The 21,069-nt window shown below is 58.0% G+C and overlaps 1 protein-coding gene across 3 annotated transcripts in view; it reads right to left on the reverse strand.

Moving 5' to 3' along the window:
- Positions 1-1,187: 1,187 nt before the first annotated feature.
- The window catches only part of SLC12A3 (solute carrier family 12 member 3), a gene marked incomplete at its 5' end in the record, with an annotated part of 29,134 nt that continues 9,252 nt past the window's right edge, over positions 1,188-21,069 (reverse strand). For all 3 annotated transcript variants that reach the window (XM_080645614.1, XM_080645612.1, XM_080645613.1), the window contains 15 exons: positions 1,188-1,996; positions 7,534-7,601; positions 9,025-9,160; positions 9,700-9,786; positions 10,987-11,098; positions 12,057-12,158; positions 12,675-12,752; positions 13,823-13,905; positions 15,108-15,214; positions 16,292-16,432; positions 16,647-16,758; positions 17,747-17,846; positions 18,473-18,628; positions 19,698-19,799; positions 20,551-20,674. In XM_080645614.1, the coding sequence (XP_080501740.1) occupies positions 1,855-1,996; positions 7,534-7,601; positions 9,025-9,160; positions 9,700-9,786; positions 10,987-11,098; positions 12,057-12,158; positions 12,675-12,752; positions 13,823-13,905; positions 15,108-15,214; positions 16,292-16,432; positions 16,647-16,758; positions 17,747-17,846; positions 18,473-18,628; positions 19,698-19,799; positions 20,551-20,674 (1,650 nt within the window). In that variant the 3' untranslated portion in view covers positions 1,188-1,854. The remainder of the gene's footprint in view (positions 1,997-7,533; positions 7,602-9,024; positions 9,161-9,699; positions 9,787-10,986; positions 11,099-12,056; positions 12,159-12,674; positions 12,753-13,822; positions 13,906-15,107; positions 15,215-16,291; positions 16,433-16,646; positions 16,759-17,746; positions 17,847-18,472; positions 18,629-19,697; positions 19,800-20,550; positions 20,675-21,069) is intronic.

The raw sequence follows: 21,069 nt of genomic DNA on the forward strand, positions 1-21,069 counted from the left end.
GCTGAGCCAAAGGCCAGTGGGACTTGTAACAGCCTGAGACCTGAGAAGTGCCAATGTCCTTTGGTCCTAACCCTTCATAACTGAGTGGGTGCTTCAGGGGGCTGGGAGGGGGCTGAGCAGACCCAAAGATGCCTTGTTCCTCCGCCACCCCGTCTACTGGAAAAGGCCCAGCCAGGCGCGTCCGCCAACAGCTCGCTTCACGCTACACACGTTCACCCAGAACGGAGATGCCTTGCAGGAGCCCCACCCACCAGCACTGGAGTCTCTTCACGTTCATTCTGCTCCTGCATCCAAGTTTGGCTGGTGCAAGCATTCCGGGGGTGTTCAATCCCGGGAACCCAACACCTGTGCATGAACAAGGCCCATCTTCCCCAGGTTCTCAACTCTGACCCCCATTCTACGACCACCCACAATGCACGGGCTCTACCCCTTACCAATGGCTCCTCCCCCCATCCTCTCACCTGACCTTGGGCCCCACAGGCACCTTTCTGACCCTTTGTCCAATCTTGCACCCTCCTGCTGCTTCTCCATTCCTGACCTCCCATACCTGCATCCCTAACCAACCATCCATTCTCCATCCCCAACCAAATCTAAAGCTGAACACCCTGGCATCAGACTCCCTAAATCCCTCCCCTCCCTGGAAGCTCTTTCTGGATCCGCCTCCTCGAGTGTTATTCGTTAGTTCTCCTTTCTTCCCTCGGGGGTGAGGACCAGAAGGGCAGAGAGGCCCATCATAACCTTTCTCATCAGCTTTTGTCGAAAAACCTCAGGGCACAAAGGAAGGTCTACGCTGTTTTTCAAACCGGGGTCGCCCCCATTAGTGGGTCCCCCACTCATGAGTGGATAGCAACCAACATTCAAAGGAGAAGAAGAATTAGAGCAGCAGATATCGGTGTGTCACCCTGAGTGAGGATAAGTGTGTAAAACAGTGGTTCTCAACCTTTCTAATGCCGCGACCCTTTAATACAGTTCCTCATGTGGTGGTGACCCCCAACCATAAAATTACTTTCATTGCTACTTCATAACTGTAATGTTGCTACTGTTAATGAGTCGTAATGTAAATATCTGTGTTTTCCGATGGTCTTAGGCTCTACAGCAGTGGTTCTCAACCTGTGGGTCGCCTAAGACCATCGGAAAACACAGCTATTTACATTACGATTCATTAACAGTAGCAACATTACAGTTATGAAGTAGCAACGAAAATAATTTTATGGTTGGGGGTCACCACCACACGAGGAACTGTATTAAAGGGTCGCGGCATTAGGAAGGTTGGGAACCGCTGGTGTAAAATATCCAAGGCTTGACGTAAAATATATTCCTTACTGTGGGCTGCAGCCCTTAACAGTTTGAAAGTCCCTGGCCTCCCAGAGAAGCAGGCAAACAACGAAGACACATTATTATTGAAAGCGCAGGGGTGAGAAGTGGTTAAAGAAATGTGCATGATTATGGAGGTTCCCCTCACTGAGGGCTACAGGTATGTGTATGGGGGGCGCCCCTTCTCCTGACCTTGGAGGAGGCAGGCATGGAAACGTCTGCACAAACAGCCAACACGCTGACTCAAACTTGTCCATGAATCAAAGACTGAAATCTTAATTTGCTGTCATCAAAATCAAAAGAACTTAAAAGGACGATGGATTCACCAGAGAAATGTTCACCCAGCTTCAAAGGCTCCTTCTCCAGCCCGTCAAACCAAGCCCGGAAGCCAGGTCCGATGGGAGTGGGGTCCGGCCAAAGTTTGGAAATCTGCAGCTTCCTCAGTCAGATCCTTGGGTGGGACGGAACTCGGGCTTCTCCCGTGGAGAGGTGGGTGTCCCAGGCACCCTCAGCCTCGGGCAGGCGTGGCCACGCTGGGAGTTACTGGCAGTAAAAGGTGAGCACGTTTTCCTGGTTCCCTCGGATCAGGATGACGGGAGGTCGGAGGTCCTGGGACAGCGTCTCCAGCCAGGCCATGTACAGCGAGCTCGGGCACTTCCCCTTCCTCCCTATGGGCAAGGTGCTGAGGGGCAGGGGAAAGGCAGGCAAGGAGTGACCCGGGGGCCTTCCGCACGCGGCCCAGCTCAGAGGTTGGCTTTCTGAACGCCAACTCTGTTTCGTGACCCCTTCAAGCCCTTCTTCCCAGCCACCCCCAGAATGACCTGTCACTTCCCTACAAGCACGACTCTAAGTGGACTTCCGGCCGTGGAGCATTTCTGAATGAAGCCATGGCCTGTAAGGCACCATGGTCTGGTCCCCACCAGCCTCCCGGATCTTACCTCCTCCCACCCTCAGCCTTGCTCACAGCTCTAGAGCACAGCGCTTTCTTATCGCCCCTGGAAAAGATGGCAAGCTTGGTCCTGCCCCAGGGCCTTTGCACCTGCTGCTCTCTCCACCTGGCAGGCAGCGCCCCAGCTCTTTATCTGGTTGACACTTTTGAATCATTTAGATCCTGCTCAAGTGCACCTGCCTCCCTCGTAACCCCTCTCCCCTGCTTCCCTGCAGAGAAGGTCTCTCATCTCTATCACATCACCCTGTGTCATTGTCTCCACAGCACTTCACACTCTCAAAACCCTCTTTTCTTTCTTTCTCTCTCTCTCTCTCTCTCTCTCTTTCTTTCTTTCTTTCTTTCATTCATTGTCTCCCCACACTAGAATGGATGTTCACTCATAAGCAGGCAGGTCTGTCCTATTCACTACCCTTTCTCCTGCGCCTAGATAGCCATGGGCAAACTACAGCCCGCGGGCCGGATCCGGCTGTTCTATTCGGTTCTCTTGCTCTCCCCTCCGCTCCTTTACTTTGAATTTATATTAGTTCACACAAACACTCCATCCGTGCTTTTGTTCCGGCCCTCCGGTCCAGTTTAAGAACCCATTGTGGCTCTTGAGTCAAAAAGCTTGCCCACCCCTGGTAGAACATGGTCCGATCAGTTGGGATGTTAAGTGGGTGATCCCACCCCTCAGGCCACTCCAATCAGGCCAGCCTTGCCTCTCCAGCCACACACCCGCCTGCAGCCACAACATGACACTTGCACACACGTGTCCTTGTCCTGCCCTATAGGTGAGGCCCTGGGAGCAGGTCTCCGCCCTCGCCCTGGGAGGGCCCCTTGTCCAAACTGCAATGCTGTGCAAATAACTCGCTGCCAGGGAAGGCTGCTCAGCCATATTCTCATGGCTGTTTCAGGCAGGGACTTTTACCGTCTTGAGATTCCCAAAAGGCATCCTGATGCCACAGCTGCCCTGCTGTCGGCGCTGGGAGAAGCCAGCGGCTCACAGAGCCAGCCGGGTTACAGGAAGTGGGGGCCCCAGCACCTTACATGGGGCTGCACATCTGCAGATTTTGTTTCAGCTGAACCTCAAAACAACCCGGGGGGAGAAAGCAGGGCCCACAGCTGGGGACACCGGGCAGAAAGGATGGTGCCGCGTGACGCTGGCGTCAGAGAAGCCTTCTGAGTCGGGGCGTTGTCACGCCATCAGCCATGTGGCTTTCACAGATGGCTCACTGCCCGAGCCGCGTTCTCTGCCCTCGAGTGAGGACACACATAGCTCCCTCCTGGGATGTTTGTGAGCCCCGAGGAAGACGAGCACTCAGAGGGCACCTCGCCAGCGTTCATCCCATCAGCAGCTGTTCTCATCACTTGTTATTACTGACCAAGCTGGTGAGTGGCGGAGCTGGGACTTGATCCAAGGTCCTGGGACTGCCCACCCCAGCTGCCTTTGCTCCCTGCAACCCCCACTTCCGCTGAGAAGGGAATCGAGGCCCCTACACAGCTGCCCCTTATTTAAAATTCCACCCTCAAAGGCTTCACTTGGGCCTAGCTGGCGTGGCTCAGTGGTTGAGCATCGACCTATAAACCAGTTCTACTCCCAGTCAGGGCACATGCCCGGGTTGCGGGCCGATCCCCTGTGTGGGGCATGCAGGAGGCGGCCTACCAATGATTGTCTCTCATCATTGATGTTTCTCCCTCATCATTGATGTTTCTCTCTCTCTCCCCCTTCCTCTCTGAAATCAATTAAAAAATAAAGCTTCACTTGGGACACTACCCTCTTCTAAAAAGCAAGGTCCAAGGCCTGGGGAAGGCGTGGGGGCACAAGGACATGCAGTTAGCCAAGTGTCACCTTGGTCGGGATGAGTTTGTGACCAGTGACTCTGGGGAAAGGGAAGTGGGCATATGAAACCGAACTTCCTGATTTACGCTATGCCAAAGGCTGAAAATGCCCTCTGGGGACAATCACATCATTTTTCAGGCACTAAATTCAGAAACCTCCCAGGTCACGAGGGGACTGGTGGCTGCGTCTCAGGGCGGGGGACACCCCTCACTCCTGCGGGGGCCAGCGCCAGTCGCTGACACGCTAGTCCAGCTCACAGGAGGTGTGCGCGTTAAGCTACTAATCTTTAGAAAAAAAACCACTCCGGGGCAAGGGACTTTTTGTTCAGAATTGCATCTCTTAGCCACAAAGAAAGGCAGCCTTGGATCTAACCTACATGCAAAACCGGTGACCCTGCGTCAGAACTGCTGTCACAGCTTCAAAGCCCAACCCCCACTTCACAGCTGTGAGGCCCCAGGCAAGTTGCCTAACTTCTCTGAGGCTCAATGTCCTCATCTCCAAAGTGTGTGCGTGTGTGTCTGTGTGTGTGTGTGTCTGTGTCTCTGTGTGTGCGTGTGTGTGTGCGTGTGATTGAGCCTATCAGACACTCAAGGTATCCAGCCTGTGTGTGGCGGGTGGTTAAAATAGAGCCACTTCATAAGAGTTTTGAAAATTAATCAGGCCCAATATCTTAAGTGTTGATTGTTATTTTGATTGTCACTATTTGGCTTTGAGGAGGGAGTCTTTATAGGAAAAAGAAGGGTCTAGATCCCCAAATTAGGCCAGAAATAAGGTTGTCGATCCGGGCAGAGCTTGCTGGACTGGTTATAGGCTGCTTCCGCGCAGGTTAAGCAGAACTGAAACACGGCCATAATCAGATAAACGACTGACTTGTAAGCAGCAAACAACCAAATTCTGCCTCAACCCTGCTCTGGAGCATGGCCCCATGCATCTGAAGATGCTGGAAAATGTGATGCTGTCATGTTACTGAGGCTTGGGGGAATTTCTGCTTCCTCAGAATTTCTGGGGAATGCAGGTTTCTGGAAGGAATGGAGGAATGTGCCATTTTCCAGGCCCCTGAAAGTGGGGCGGCAGTCTGGGTTGGAGATTAGTGATGCAAAAAATGCAGCTACGTGCTGTCCCAGAAGAGCTGGCCCCGCAGCCAACAGCCGGCCCCGGTGGGCAGCAGCTGGAGCTGCCGCCGTGGGGTGGGACGCTGTGTGCAGGCGGCTGCTCTAAGGCCACTGGACTCAGTGTTCTTTGTATCGGCTAATCCCACAAAGGCTGGTGGGCAGGGCATGGCTTTCCCCGTGGGGTCTGGGCGGTGAGGGAGGAGTAGGAGGGAAGCGGTGCCAGCAGGTGGCAAATTAACCTAGAACCATAACAGGCCCGAGTGAAAGCGAATCTTGGAAGTCATTTCGTGTAACTCTTTTCTAAAATCAGGGAAACTGGGCTCAGAGAAGGAGGGCTGCGTGCCTAGGCCACTCAGTGGGCCAATTGCAGAGACAAGTACAAGCCTGCTGCTCTGAACAGAGGTGGCAGTCAGGGGGAGGGGGGCATGCCCACGCACCCCAGCTGGCACACACCAGCTACCACACCCAAGGAGACTCTGGGGAGCCGTCCCAGCATGAAGCCAGTCCCACCGCCTTGCACTGTGACCCAGGCTTCACCCAGGCCAGTAGGTCCCCAGGGGACGTTCTCTGGGGACCTACTGGCCAGAGGCTTGGAGATAACCCAGCACTTTTCCTCATTAAAGGAAGCATTTTCTTTGCACAAAAAAATCGATCTCCCTAAGAGCCCCAGGGAGTGTCAGGCGAGCCAGTTTCCCGGGCCTGCAAACTGCACCTTTGCACAACCTGTGCTTCAAAGGGTCTCATGCTGGGTTTAACGCCAGCTGACCCCATCCTGAGATGCCGAATCGGTTTTGAACAGAGGGCTCCCACATTGTCATCTTGCATCAGGCCTCACACATTGAGCCCATGATCCTGGTTTCAGGCAGGAAAACAGGTTCCACAGGCTGCTGGCTGGCCTGCGGGATTCCCAGGGGCTACCCCCACCCTCCACCCCCGCCCCCGAAATGCAAGAAAGACCGGTATTCACCTCTGAGTTGGGGGGGGGGCTTTGGTGGCATCCACTGGGAGACCCTCTCTCTGCCACTGTCACCTCCCACTTACTCAGCCCTGGCCAGTACCCACCGGAGGAGGCACATTACTGGACACGGGCAGCAGCCACGGCAGCCCGAGGGCTGACCGGCTCGGAGCCTGGGCAGTGGGCTGGGGCGGCCTCTGCTCCTCCTGCCCAGACTTGGCACCGACATCAGTTGGGGGTGGCCGGCGGCCAAGAGGGCTGGGTGATTCCCAAACAAGCAGGAATCGATTTCCCTCGAATGACCTGGGTCCCCTTTGCCAAGACGAGTTTGGCAGGAAAAGGCGACAGGGAAGGGAAAAGCAGCGGTGAGGGGCGTCAGGGAGGCCTGGGACGGGTGAGGCCTGTGGCTGGGCCAGCTGGCACGGACCATCCTGAGCTGTGAGCTGCCCCAAAGCAAAGGACAGCAGGCCAGAGGGGGAAGGAGGAGATAAGAGGGGTGGGTCGGTTAACAACTGCTGGGCAAAACCAACAGGAGCCGGCACAGCCTGTGTGTGTGTGTGTGTGTGTGTGTGTGTGTGTGTGCATGTGTGTGCGTGTGTGTGTGCGTGTGTGTGTGTGCGTGTGTGCGCGTGTAAACATCCGCTAACTGCCAGGTGGCAGGTCCACATTTACCTAAAAGGGGGAGAGGCCAGGCGCCACCAACGCCAGGAGCCTCTGCTTATTCACACGTGGACTCTCCCGCCTCTGCCCACGGCCAGCCCCAGGCGCGGACACGTCTTCCTGAGGACCCGCGGCCACCTCGCTGCTGTCAGAGCCACCCAGAGCTCTTCCCCTCTATTTGGTGTGTAAGACGCTCAACTCCAGGAGCGGACACGCTGGCTTTTCCGCCAGCCACAGCCGCGGGGTTTAGACTCCCTGCCCCAGGACCTGGTCCGTCCTTCCTTCCTTCCTTATTTTTTAAAATATATTTTTATTGATTTCAGAGAGGAAGGGAGAGGGAGAGAGAGAGAGAGAAACATCAATGATGAGAGAGAATCATTGATCGGCTGCCTCCTGCACGCCCCACACTGGGGATTGGGCCCCGCAACCCGGGTATGTGCCCTGACCGGGAATTGAACCATGACCTCCTGGTTCATAGGTCAATACTCAACCACTGAGCCATGCCAGCCAGGCTCCTGCTTTTTTTTTTTTTTTGCTAGCAATGGCCCAATAAACGCTTTAAAAAAAAAAGACTTTCAGTCTTGTGAAGTTAAGACTTCTGTTTAAGGGTACTCGGGTGAGACTGTGGGGCAGACACAGCCCTTCTGCCTCACAGGGGAAGAAGGTTCAGGTCCCCAGCAGGGGCCACCCTCCCAAAGCCGCCAGGCCCCCCTCTGCTACTCACATGACCACGAGCGCAGCGTCTCGGGAGTAATCCAGCAGGATCTCATTCAGCCGCACCTGCCGCAGGGACTGGGCGAGGAAAAGCCACTGGTCACGTCCCAGGTCCTCAGGGCCAGTCCCCACCCAGCTCTTCAATGTTGCAGACAGGATGCGTGCCTTGTCCCTAAACATGATCCGTTCTCCTGCCTCCGAGAAGGAAGCGGCCCTACTGCGAGAAGCCCTCCTGGATTTCTCCTTGCCTGACCTTATGACCACAGCCAGAAGGACAGTGGCGGGGGAGGAAGAGTTACGGGGGGCGGGGGGACCACCTTACGTGGTGTTGGGACAGCGGATAGTTCAGCACAGAGAGGACTGAGCAAGGAGCGCGGACTCCCTGGGCTCCATCCATCTGTGAAATGCGTGAGGCCCACCCCGGGGGATGCGGGGAGATGGAGTGACACAGGCACCTGATAGGGTGGACCCGAGCAGGGGTGGGACCATCCTCCATCATAGGCTCATTTGGACTCTCAGCTTTTCCCAAGGAGCGGGGAGCTGTGTGTGCCTCTGGGCATGGCCTCTGGCTGACGGGCCAGGGGATCCCCAAAGCTTGCGTGGGGCCGGCGTGTGGGGGAGACTCCCGCCCAGCCCAAGCCTGTCTCCAAACTGTTTAGAAATGACTGGCACCCGAGTCTGGTAGCAGACGGACACCCATTTGAGAGAATGGAAAATTGAGGGACGCGAATGAACCTAGTCAAGGCTCCCAGACCGCACATTACCGACATCAGGGGAGGAGGAGTTCCTGTGGGCGCTGCCCTGCGGCCTGAAGGATGTTTAGCATCATCCTAGCCCTCCGCTCACCACGTGACAGCAGCAAACCCACCCCCCAGGGTGACACACTGTGACCCCCAAGCCCCTAACCTCAAACCAGCCACAGTGGCCACCCCGCTCCTTCAGCCCTTCTGAAAGTCCTGAGGGTGCTGTCTGGGGAGGGGGTGGCCACGGCTGTGCCTGCATCTGGGGCGGGGCCTCCAGGCTAAGGGGAGGAGCCTCCAGGCTAAGGGGCGGGGCCTCCAGGCTAAGGGGCGGGGCCTCCAGGCTAAGGGGCGGGGCCTCCAGGCTAAGGGGAGGAGCCAGGCAGCTTCTTGGGCCGCACAACCCCCTCAGCCTCCCCACCTGTCTCACGAGTCCCCACCCGCACAGAGGTTTGGGGAAGAGAGGGAGACGGACTCCGGGCCATCCATCGCCATGGCGAGGGGGCGTCAAAGTGGGCAGGAGGACCAGGATCTCATGCCCAGGATGGCTGTGAGTTCCACAACCCACAACCGGTTACCCTTCTGCGCACCCCAGGGACTGTGGCTTGAGGATGCCTCCAAAGCTGGGTGTGAGGGGCAGGGGAGCAGGGCTGGGGGCAAGGGGAGGGTGTTAAGGAAGCTCAGGACGCCGGGGCCCAGGGTCCTGACCCGGGAAAAGGCCTGACACCACTCCCCCCAGCAAGGCCCTTCTCCCTCTGCACCTTGACTCTATTCTTGTTCATCTCCTCATCCGAGATCTTCCAGGGGCAGTCCCGCCTCATCTCGGCCACGGTGGCCTCGTCCTTGAAGCCGTCATTCAGGCGGAAGGGCGCAATCATGTCCTCAAAGCGCTTGGTGCTGGGACAGAGCAAGCCGGGAGACCAGGTAAGAGGGCCTGGTTTCCATGCACCAGGAAGAGCTTAAAGAACCCTTGACCCCGGCCCTGGTCGGGCACCTGCTAGAGGCAACCAATCGATGTGTTTCTCTCATTTCAGTATTTCTCTCTGTCTTTCCCTCTCTCTTGCCACAGGGAGATTTTCTCTAAAAATCAAGGGGAAAATATCCTCGGGTGAGAAGTAACAACAACAACAAACACACACACACACAAAAACACACTTGTTCTGAGAAAAGCACCAGCGGCAGCTTTGGGTGCCTCCACCCAGGTGTGCTTCTGGCAGAGGCCAGAGCTCTGATATGCACAGGAAGGAACCAAAACGGAAAATAAACACCTGCGAACTCCCACCCTCCTCTTCCGTCCCATGAGCCCGGTCTAGGCGGGGAGGACAGCGCCCCTGCCCTTGGCTCACGGGAGAGAAAGGGGTGATTGTGGAGGGGCCACAGGGCATAAGCCGCCCCTTCTGCCTGGACCCCCACCCCCCCACCCCCAGAGGACTCACTGCTCAGCCCGCGGCTTCTGGTTGATGTCCGGAAGGATGTGAACTTCCTGGAATCCCAGTCGGAACTTGCTCAGAAGAGAAATGATCCTGGAAGATGGAGATTTTTTTAAAAATATTTCTTTTTACTGATTTCAGAGAGGAAGGGAGAGGGCGAGAAAGAGAAACATCAATGATGAGAGAGAATCATCCATCGGCTGCTTCCTGCACACCCCACACAGGGGATGGAGCCGGCAACCCCAGCATGTGCTCTGACCAGGAATCGAACTGTGACCTCCTGGTTCCTAGGTCACCGCTCAACCACTGAGCCACACCCGGGCAAGATGCAGATTTTTTTTTAATATAGAAATATTTTTTAATGTATCTATTCATTCCACAAATTTTTATTGCTTGCCCGCTGAGGACACAGCAGCGAGCAAAACGACGCAAATCCTGCCCTCATGGAGTTTACATTCTAACCTGAGCAGGGGGCAGGGGTGGGGGGACAGACAATAAGTGAATTCTGATACGGCAGGTCAGCTGACAACGAGTGACATGGAAAAGTAATTGACCAGTACCTGTGACCAGCTCTGGGCTAGCACACCTCACATTTTAATGTGTCTGCACATCTGATCAAAGAGGTGACCAATAAAACACAGGCAAATAAACCAGTGTCACCAAATTCTGGCTGGATGCCGGTGCCTGCCAACCCCCCAGCCAGGCCTGCCCTCTCTGACTTAGGTAGGAGATAAGCGTGGGTCCCCCAGCAGAGAGCCCTTCCGCAGAGTCAGCCACAACGTCGGAGGAGAACTGTCGCTTAGTCCATAGAATTTGCTGCCCCATCTCCTGGCCACTGCAGTCACTCGTGGACTGGCTGTGGTGGCTCAGGGGTTGAGCGTGGACCTATGAACCAGGAGGTCACAGTTTGATTCCTGGTCAGGGCACATGCCCAGGTTTGCAGGCTCAATCCCCAGTGGGACGAGTGTAGGAGGCAGCCGATCAATGGTTCTCTCTCATCATTGATGTTCCTGTCTCTCTCTCCCTCTCCCTTCCTCTCTGAAATCAATAAAAATAGATTTAAAGTCACCTCTTGTCCCACTAGGGATGGCAACCCAAGCTTGGTGGGGACATGGCCCTGCGGATTCTAAGCTCTGCCTCATTTCCCAGGAGGAGGGGTCTTTTCCAGCCTTCATTTCACACGGGTTTCTCCTTGAGCAGATGTGTGATTTTAAAATGTAACATCCCTCCCTGTCATGGCCGGGACTGGGGCATCTGCATCTTATCAAGGGGACACAGCCCGCTCCCCCTTACGCCTTCCTCTCCTGGTCCATCCTGTTGATCTGGCCGCCCACGAACACTCGGATCCGACATTTGCTCCATCTCTTCTTGCGGCCGAGGAGGTAGGGGATGAGGAGGGTGAGGCCTGCCAAGGAGGGTCCGGGGAATCAAGAGGAAAATGCTCTCAGGGTGGAGCTCTCTCTGGGTTCTCACCAATTCCCGTCTCCAGACCTCAGTTTGCCCATCTGTATAATGGGCATGCTGGCGTAAACCAGGTGGCACAAGGGCTCTGTGGGCTCAGGGTTATTCGGCCTGCACTATGTTTTCCAGTAAGTGAGCTGGCATGTAATAATTGGGGGGTGGCACTTAAAATCAGGATCTTGGGCATTTCTTGAAGATTGAAAATTTGACCAGTGGGTGGAGGCCCTCAGCCCTCCCTGTCATCTCTCCACACAAGGCCAAGGACCGGCTGTCACTTGTGACTGCATAATCTTGGACAAAAATTATTTTACCGCTTTGGGCCTCACTTCCCTTATTTGTAAAGGGGGGTAATATTAGTTCCCACCGGGGGGCTGCCTTAGGTGAAGCCACGTGAAGCACTTCGCGTCAAGCATACAGTAAGTGCTCAGTCAAGGCGGCTGTCACTCACAGAACATAGTCTATTAGAGCAGGAACATCAGAGGTTGGGCCGACAGAGCTGAGTCATGGGTTTTAAGAAAAATGGGAGAGAGCGTATTTCTGTGGGAAGTCAATACCCCTGAGCTTTCCTGGGCACCAGCCCCCCTTCCCCATTTATGTTGTGTGCTGCGCCCCCTGAGGCCCATCTAGTCTGAAGGTTCCAGCTCACGTTGACATGGCCCCTCCCTGTAAGTCCCCATTTGACAGCTGAAAAGCTGGGGACCAACAGAGGAGCCCACCTAGGCTCCCCCAAGCCCAGGGGTGGGTCCAGGGGCCCCGGTCCCCCCTTTGCAGGGCTCCGAGGTCCCACCAGAGGTCGTGTCAAGAGCGGCCAGGAAGGGCAGGCCAAGAGACAGAGGGCTGCGGAGGGAAGATGGCTGGGGAGGACACGTGTGTGTGTGGGGGGGGGGGGGGGGGGCGCTGACCTCCGTCGTCGAACAGCCAGTAGATGTCGATGGTCTTCTTGCCCTGCTCCGACTGGAAGATGGTGCTGGCCTGCTCCTCCCGCACCAGGGCCTCGGGGTCCACTGCGGAGCGGAGCGGAGGGGCGGTCACCAGGGGCAGCTCATTCACATGCCCGGGTCTGCCTGCGACAGCTGCCCTGGGTGGTGGACTGGCTGTCCCGGGGGCTGCTGAGGGCATGCCTGGGGGAGGAGGTGACTCAGAGCACCCCCAGTGGCCCCTCACAGATGCCCACAGGATGCCCCAGCTCCTGCACTGTGGGTTCCCCTGCCTCCCAGAGTGGTGTGGGGGTGGGAGTGGAGGGGCGGGAAGACTGAGGGAGAACCCTGACATTTGAGCATGGCCAGAGAGCCTTGAGGGGGTGGGACGCAGGCCCCAGAGCCTGCTGGGTAGGTTCCCACGATGCCCAGATGCCCAGACAGGGCCGCAGTCATTAATACTGCCCAAGCCACCCCACCCCCACAGTTACCCGACCCCAGAGATCTCAGGGGCCCCCTGCCCTTGACCAAGCTCCCCTGCGACCCCCACTAGCTGCTACACAGGGGGAGAGCCCTGAGCCCCTGAGTGGGCTGGGGACTGACGTGTGCCAGAGACAGACGGCCGGGCCCTGCTGGCGCTGGCTTCCTTGCCGTCCTCGGCCGGATCAAACACGGGGTTAACTGCAAGAGAATGGATGACAGCTGTGTTCCAGACTGTCCTCACCTGGGACCCCCGGTTCTTTCTCCCCCTTTTGCAAGGAAGCAAGTCCTGACACCCCACCTTCCACGGATCTGACCTGACTCTTCCCGCTGCAGCCCCACCCGCTTGCTCTGTCCCTCAGACAGCTGTCCACGCCCCCCCCCCCGCCCCGCTTCCTCGCAGTCCTGGTGGGGGGTGCCCCGGAACCAGGAGCGCCTTCCCCTAGGGCCCCTGCTCAGCAGAAGGCGCCCTGCTCAGAGAGGCTGCTTGGCCCCACCTGTGGTGGTGACACGGTCTGACGAGGGTCCCCTGCGTCTCCCAACAGCGCGTCAGCTCCCCAAGGACCGACTTAGTTTTGCTCCCTCCGCACCCCCAGCGCCTGGACCAGCGCTGTCAGGAGCCTGGCTGCCGCTCTGCGTTAATGTCCACTGACTGCCCCGTGCCCCGTGCCGCACAGGCCTGGCCTCGTTGACAGGATCCAGGCCCTGCCTGCGAGAAACAGCGGCCACCCCTTCCACGCCCCTGGCCCACCGCCCCCATTTGTTTTCATGCATGTCGTTTCTTTTGCATGAACTGAGTCTGCATACTCATACGTGACTTTACACACTAAACACATCCCTACTCCGTGCCCAGCGATGGCCTTGGAGACCAAAACGTCCCGTTTCCACGGCCCTCCTGTGTGTTTTCCTCTTCCAGTGATCACCTGGGCATTCCTCTGCCCTCTCTCCGGTCCCCCTCGATCAGGTCCTTCTTAGCCCATCGGGTCACTAAAGCACTGACCGGGCTCAGCTTGGAGGCCTGCTCTGCCCGCAGCGAGAAGCGTGACCTTGAATGGACCATGTCCCCTCTGTGGGCCTCAGTTTCTCCATTTGGAAACCTGATGAGCGCTAAGGGACCATGAAAAGCCAACGTCTAGGAGTCTGTGGCCTTCATTCCTAACTCATTTTCCCCTCTCTTCCCACTACCACTTAAAAAGAATTGGGTTCTAGAACTTTCTGGGACCCTGTTCTGGTGTTTGACAGGGGTGCCCAGAAGCAGGCCGTGCACTCACTGTGTGCCTGCATCACCTCCGAGATGTTGAGCCCCTCGCGCATCCTCATGACGCACACTCCGTAGTTGAAATCAAAGGCGTCGCTGGAAAGAGAGGAGGTGGGGTGAGGCCCCTGCAGCCCCGGCGCCCATCCCCCCAAAAACCAGAGGTGTGGAGCTGGCCTGCCTCCCACCATCCCCTTTCTCCTCGCTGGGCCTCCGTCTCCCCATCTGTGCAAAGCGCAGGCAGCATGCAGGGTCCCCAGGACCCTCTGGCCCTGAGGTTCGTGCACTGTGCATCCCAAGGACCCTGCACTCAGGGGGAAACGCAGTCAGACCAGTCTTCGAGCCACGCCCTGTCCTCCTGACACCTTTGAATAATCCCCAGGATTCTGGCTACAGGGCGGGCGGGGATTATTACCTCATTTCACAGCCACAAAAGCCGAGTTTGGGGGAGTAAGCTGCCCACGCTCACACACTAAAGAAGGGGTTGTCCATATGGATCATGGGTCAGAGTACACTTACTGCAGGTGGCCCCAGGGCCCCCCATCAGGGCTAATCTAACAGGCTAAGCCCCGCCCTCTCTGGCTCCTCTGATTGTGTCTCTGGGACAGGGACCTTTCAGGGGCTGGACTCGTGGCATGTGGAGCTGGGGGAGCGGAGAGCAGGTGTCCCCGCCTCCTGCTGTGACTCTGAGAGGCCGCTGAGAGGCCCGGCTCAGAGTCTGCAGCTGGCTCTGAGCAGACCTGGGACTCAGGTGCCCCAAGACTGCACACTGCCTCTCGGCACCACGTCAGTGCCGAAAAGCCACTCAGACGGGCATTTTCTGGACCCTGCACAGCAAGAGCTCAGCGAGGGAGGGTGTGGTTTAAACGCTGCCCTCCCACCCCCTCCCACCCAATCCATTCCCCATGCTCGTCGCCTCCGCAGAGGCCTGCTTTCACCGCCTGCTCCGAGGTGCCATCTCACGGTCCTCGAGCTGGCTACCAGGCGGGCACGAGGTTTTCACCTGGACACCCGCAGCTTCAACTTCTCCGTGAAACTGGGAGATCCGGCCGTGCTGGCCCGTGTGTCTGGGCACAACTGACGGGAGCCGAGCGGCTGTCTCCAGCTCGCCACAGTCCCCCTGTGCCCTGGAGGCCCGCGCCTGGGCCGCTTTGCTCTCTGTGTCACCCCTTTCTCAGCTTTGAACCAGTGTCTCGGTGTCGTATGTCACCACTGCTCCCCCTCCACTCCCCAAGGCCCAGAAACCCCATGGCCCAAACGGACAGACCCCGGGCCCCGCCTCCCTGCGAGCCCTCACTCACTGCAGGATGCCGATGTAGTCCTCCACCGTGGCCGGGTGAGCCGACTGCCAGTTCGTCTTGAACCCGATCACCAGAATGTTGGGCTTCATCCTCCCCAGACCCACGGCCTGCGGCGGGGAGGGACGGGGTAGGGGGTCAGGCCTCACATCCCCGGGGCCCTGGTCTGTGACCAGGGTGGGGCCCTGGGCCCGGCTGCTCTCTCCACCACGTGGCAAAGGGCCCAGGAAATATACCCCCTTGTCCAGGGTCCTGTCTGCCTAGACACACCATGAGAAAGCCAAAGCCACCGCCACAGCCACCCCTGCGGCCTGTCCACGCCTGGCTGGCGACTGGACTGTCCCATTTGTTCTGGATTATCCCAGCGCCTGTGTCTCTCTCGAATTATTTCTCAGAAGAAGGGACTTGACCTAGGATGTCAAGCTTGGCATACTCCTGGGTCTCTAATCCAGGCGTCTTTGATAGTTCCCTGTTTTTTTTTAATGTTTAAAATATTCTATAATATTTCGAGGTGAAATTCAAGTAACAAAGTTAATCATTTTAAAGTGTATAATTTGGTGGCATAACCCCAAAAGGAGATCCTACATGTTCTTTTTATTTATTTTTTTTAATTTTGAGAAATCTTGAAAACGATGAAAAGGGATTCCCATGTGTTGAGCCAGAATTAACACCTGTCATTTATCTGTGCATCCCATTTCACAGATGAGTAACTCGAGCAGTAAAACGACTTGATCTGCGTGGTCGTTTCCTATCCCTGAGTAGTGTCCGCACATGAAAACATTTATTAAACTATACACGTAACATCTTTTTTTCACTTTGCTATTGGTAAATTATATCTTTAAAAAAAAAACACTCAAGCCCTAACCGGTTTGGCTCAGTGGATAGAGCGTCAGCCTGTGGACTGAAAGGTCCCAGGTTTGATTCCGGTCAAAGGCATGTACCTTGGTTGCGGGCACATCCCCAGTAGGGGGTGTGCAGAAGGCAGCTGATCGATGTTTCTCTCTCATCGATGTTTCTAACTCTCTATCCCTCTCCCTTCCTCTCTGTAAAAAATCAATAAAAAATATTTAAAAAAAAAAACACTCAAGAGGACACCAAGGCAAGAAAGGTGGGGCTCCTGTTGCAGCAACGGGGTCTTCAACCAGCCCCCGGGCTGTCCTGCCTCCGGGCCACACGGAGCCACGCACCTGCATGAGAACTTGGACCCCGCTGCGCAGGTCCTCGGCGATAACATCCGAGTAGAAGGCCTTGATCTTCCTCTTGTTCAGCCACTTGGTGTGCCCGTTGGCGATGGCCCGGAGCTCAGGCATCCTCTGTTTGCGGGGCCCCTGGGTCGGGGGGCGGGAGGGGGAGGCAGGTGACATCAGGAACTGCCTTTGCCCCTGGCCTGAAACTCAGCCCCGCTCCTGCCCTGGAGGCTGCCCGCTGGGCTGGACGAAGGGGAGAGGAGGGAGGGGGAGGGGGTGTCCCTTGGGTGGACATCTCGCCCCAGGCCCCTGAGGAGCACAGCCCCACCCCAGCCCACCTCCAGGGGGCACTCACGATGAGCACGTGGCCGCAGACCATCAGGCTGAGGTTCCGCGTGAAGGTGCCCACAAAGTCCACCAGGGCCGGGCGGAAGTTGGGGGGCCCCGTGAGCACCAGGCACTGGGGGCTGAGGAGGGGAAGGGCAAAGGGATGAGCCATCCGGACAGAGCCCACGGGGGCCTGGATGCCGACGCCGGGGCCCGGATTTCCACCACCTGCTGGCCTCCCTGCTTAGAACCACGGTGTGGCCTCCGGGAGGCCCCTGCTCACCGGACCTCATCTTCCCGTCCGTGACCCAAGGGTGGCTTTCGGGCCCTGACAGATTCCGTGGTGGCCGTCACACTGGGTCTCCTTTGTCCTTCCTGCTCTGCCACCAAACGCTCCACTTGGCAAACCACCCTTGTTACTACTCTCCCTGGTGCTCCTGCCCAGGCCAGCGTGGTGGTGGGAGAATAAAGGTGGAGTGGGGAGGCCTGTCACGTACCAGCTCCCTGTGTCATCACCTGGGTGGGTGGCTCAGCCTCTGAGTCTAGAGGCAGCCCAGGGTCATGGTCAAGGGCCGCTACCAGACTCAGTTAGACAAAATTGGCCACTGCGCTGTGTGACCCGGGGCCAGTTACCTAACCACTCTGTGCCTCAGCGTTCTCATCTGTGAATGGGGTTAGTCATTTCATACTCCTCAGAGGCTGTGGGGGGACGGCGTAGGGCACTTGCGCAGCGAAGCAACGTAAATAGAAGCGATCGTTAGCATGACGATCTGGCGGGAAGGGGGTGGGGAAGGGGCCCTGGGGGCAGGACGCTGCTCAGTAAGGAGGGGACCAGCTTTGAAGAAGCTCCTCAGTGGGCCTCTCGGATCCCTGTGTGGCCGTTCCCCCGCCTGTCGCCCTGATGGAGCCCTTTGCACTGCAGAGCATCTTCTGAGATACAGACAGGTCACCCCTCTCACCTGGTCCCCTTGGTTGGCAATGTCAACCCCGCCCCTGACCCCCGGGCGGGCACCTCTGTTCCCTCTCTGTGCCCACCCTGCGTCTGCCCTCGTCAGCGGACAGGTCTCCGCCTGGAGCCTCCCGGACAGGGCACGTGGCCGGGTCCCGGGCCCCCGGCGCTGAGCTCACCGGTAGTTCTTGATGTGCTCCTCCACCTCATTGAGGCCCACGGAGTAGCTCAGGGCCATGTTGTAGGAGCCGGCCTGCACGGAGGAGCCCCAGTTCACCTCTGGGGGCAGGGGGAGCGTGAGATCAGAACCACAGGGAGAGGCAGACACGGGGGGCGGGGGTGGCATTCTTTAGGACCCAGCACCCAGGGGAGCAGGGCCGTCTGGCACCTGTTCTTAACCTTGACACATGCCATACGGCTACCTGTTATACATCAAGGTATTAAACTCCGCCGAATGGTCCCCTCCCTTGACAAACAGACCTTGGCAATGGCCTGAAGGCCACGTTCCGATGTAGAATTTAGGTTTCCCTGGAGCTCTGCACCGCCCCCTGGTGGCTGTCACCCCAGCATCCTTGCCTGCATGCACGCAGACACCCCTGCACACGGGCCATGGCGTGCCCCCTGCCCTACAGTCAGCCAGCCCTTGGCCACCCTCAGGCCTAGTGTGCACACCAGGGGGCCCACTCTCAGGAGGACGCGCCTGGCCAGGCGGGGTCCTGGGTGCCCAGGGGAAGGTCTAGAAGTGAGGTGTGGGCTTTCAGTGGGCACATTCCCATGCCCCTCCCGCCACGGGGACCCCGGAGCCCGGCGCAGGGCCCTTAGCTGGGCTGAAGGGTCGGACGGCCTGCTGGGTGGCCTCGGGGGAGTGGGGGACCCCTAGGCCCTCGCAGCCCGTCACCGCGCACCTGGCTTCTTGTAGATGACGTAGAGCAGGAGGAAGAGGACCACGCCGATGGCGATGAGGGCCGCCCACCAGGTGAGGAGGAACATGATGACCACGGAGATGACCGCCCCAAACAGCGCCGCCCACTTGCTGTAGTATCGGAAGGAGGGCCGCCACCCTGAGGGGGCACGCAGGTCAGTGGGCACGCTCGGCGCTGCTGGGCAGGCCTGGGTGGCAATGCCAACAGGGCCCAGAGCCGGGGTCCAAGCCTGTGCCCACCCCCCCACCCTCCCTCCTGGGGCTGGGCCTGGAGGGCCCGGGAGGACCCCACGCCCTTCTTGGCTGGTGTCCTACCACCTCAACAGGCAACTCCGAGGAGGAGGCAGCCCGCTCCGGCCACAGACGGCCACGAGGCGTCAGCGTCAGCAATAGCACGGCTCCCGCGGGTGGGGCCGAGCCAAGGTGAGGTGGAGGGCAAGGATGTGCTCTGCCCGGCTCCACACTGCAGCCCATCCAGGGCCACAGCGAGCGACAGCTGCCCCTAACACCACGTGGGGGCACCATGGTCCAGGGTCTAGCAGGCGTCCTCAAACTACGGCCTGCGGGCCATATGCGGCCCTCCGAGGACATTTATCCGGCCCGCCGGGTGCCGCTGCCTGTCCTGCTTAGCAGCCGACTTGTCCCGGGCCCGCAGGATAGGAATTTGTTCATAGGTTTTTTTTAAACTATAGTCCGGCCCTCCAATGGTCTGAGGGACAGTGAACTGGCCCCCTGTTTAAAAAGTTTGAGGACCCCTGGTCTATAGGAAAGGCCGCCCCGCAACCAGCCCATCTGCAAAGTGGGGCTAATTAGCAAAAGTCTTCCTCGAGACTCTTGACTGCCATCTGCCAGAAAATGTTCATAATAAATATTCAAATCGGTGACACCTGCCAGTGGTGCCCCCTGGAGTTGTGCAATGTGCAACCTGCAGCAACCCCGTCTGTGGCCTGGGCCAATCCCCTTCTTTTTCTGGGGATCGGACTCCGGACTCCGGTAAGACGGGCTGGACATGTATCCGTGACGGTGCACACTGCGAGGCTTGGTAAAGGGCAGCTACTATTATTATGTAAATTGTGCCTTTCATTGGTTTGGATTTGAGAGGCGACCTTGGTCTGCCCACCTGTATCCATGCCTCCCATTACCCCACCCCCCCATTTCATCCCAGATCCCCACGTGCCGCCTCCGCTGGAGGGTGAGGGGCTGCTCACCGGGTGAGTTGGTGATGGAGGCGTGGAAGCAGCTGAAGTTGATGAGGGCGTAGGAGCACAGGAAGAAGTTGGAGATGATGGGGGCGATGGTGTTAAGCTCGGCTTCATGGACCCAGGGAGAGAGAGGACAGCCTGTTGGGCAACTCTGCCAAGGAGCCGCCTGGCACCACCCTCCAAGTGTGGGGCACCCCAGACAGGCCTCTGAGGCTCAGCGAGTCTCAACCTTCTCGTCTGTGGAATGGGCCCAGCCTTTGGGGAAGCTCAAAGGGCCAATGTTTGGTAAACTGTCCCGTGCCAGCTTTTAAGGGGATGGAGAGCGCCGTGCGAGTGGACCCACCCTGAGATGGGGTGACCGAGCACAGGGGCCGTCGCCGTTGGTGTGTGACCACAAATTACGGTAAGAAATACATTTCACACCGTGACCCAAGGCACATGTCGTCTTTGATCTGAAACCCTGAGACCGCATCACAGTCCCCTACAGTGGAAGCTGCTCAAGACCTGCCCCGCTGCATCCCCGGGCACAACTGTGAATCCTTGTCTCGGGGCCTGCTTCTGGGGATCCCAAAACAAGACAAGCACCCTGTCTGCATAGGATCCCACTGAATGGCCACAGGAGCCCCAGCCCAGAGCTTCTGAGGTCACGTCCTCAGTCTGAGGTCCTCTCAGACCCCCCAGACAAAAGGACATCAAATCCAAATCCGGGTGGGCTGCAGGGGGACCCCTCAGGGCACAGCCAATGCACCGATGTTTCTTACATGGACACCTGCCAGGCCGGCTGGGCGCTGGGCACACGGGTGAGCAGCAGGGAAAGGATCCCAGCCCCGTGGCCCTCGGACCCCGGGCAGCCGCTCACCAATGATGATGAAGGCCACGGCGATGGCGTAGGCCAGCAGGTAGCCGCGGATCGGCTCCTTGTTCTTGCCGTAGCCCTTGCCAAAGAAGCCGATCAGAGGGTACAGCTGGTCCTCGCACAGGCACTGCGGGCACAGGACATGCGCTCAGCCTGCGGCCGGGACCCCTCCTTCCTTCCTCTCCCCGCCTCTCCCCTGCAGCTGCCTGGACTCAGTCCTGCTTGCTCCCTTTGGACCTGGCTTCTGTTAAAGGAGTGATCCCCCCGCCCTCCCCGCTCCCCAGGAAGACAGTGAAAAGGGAAAATGAGAGGGTGGGTGGCATGGGGTGAAGCCTGATGGTGGGGTGGCAGACAGGGTGCCAGGTGCACAAGGGAGAGTTTGGGTGGGAGACACACCCCCACAGGAAGGCGCTGCTTCCTGCAGGAGCTGGCTCGCCAACCCCTGTACTCCAGTCTAGACGCCTGCCACCTGTCACCTCCCGGCCTCTGTGGCATCACCCGGGGACCCCTGCACCTGGGCCT

The sequence above is a fragment of the Plecotus auritus genome (assembly GCF_963455305.1).
Source record: "Plecotus auritus genome assembly, chromosome: 10".
NCBI lineage: Eukaryota > Metazoa > Chordata > Mammalia > Chiroptera > Vespertilionidae > Plecotus > Plecotus auritus.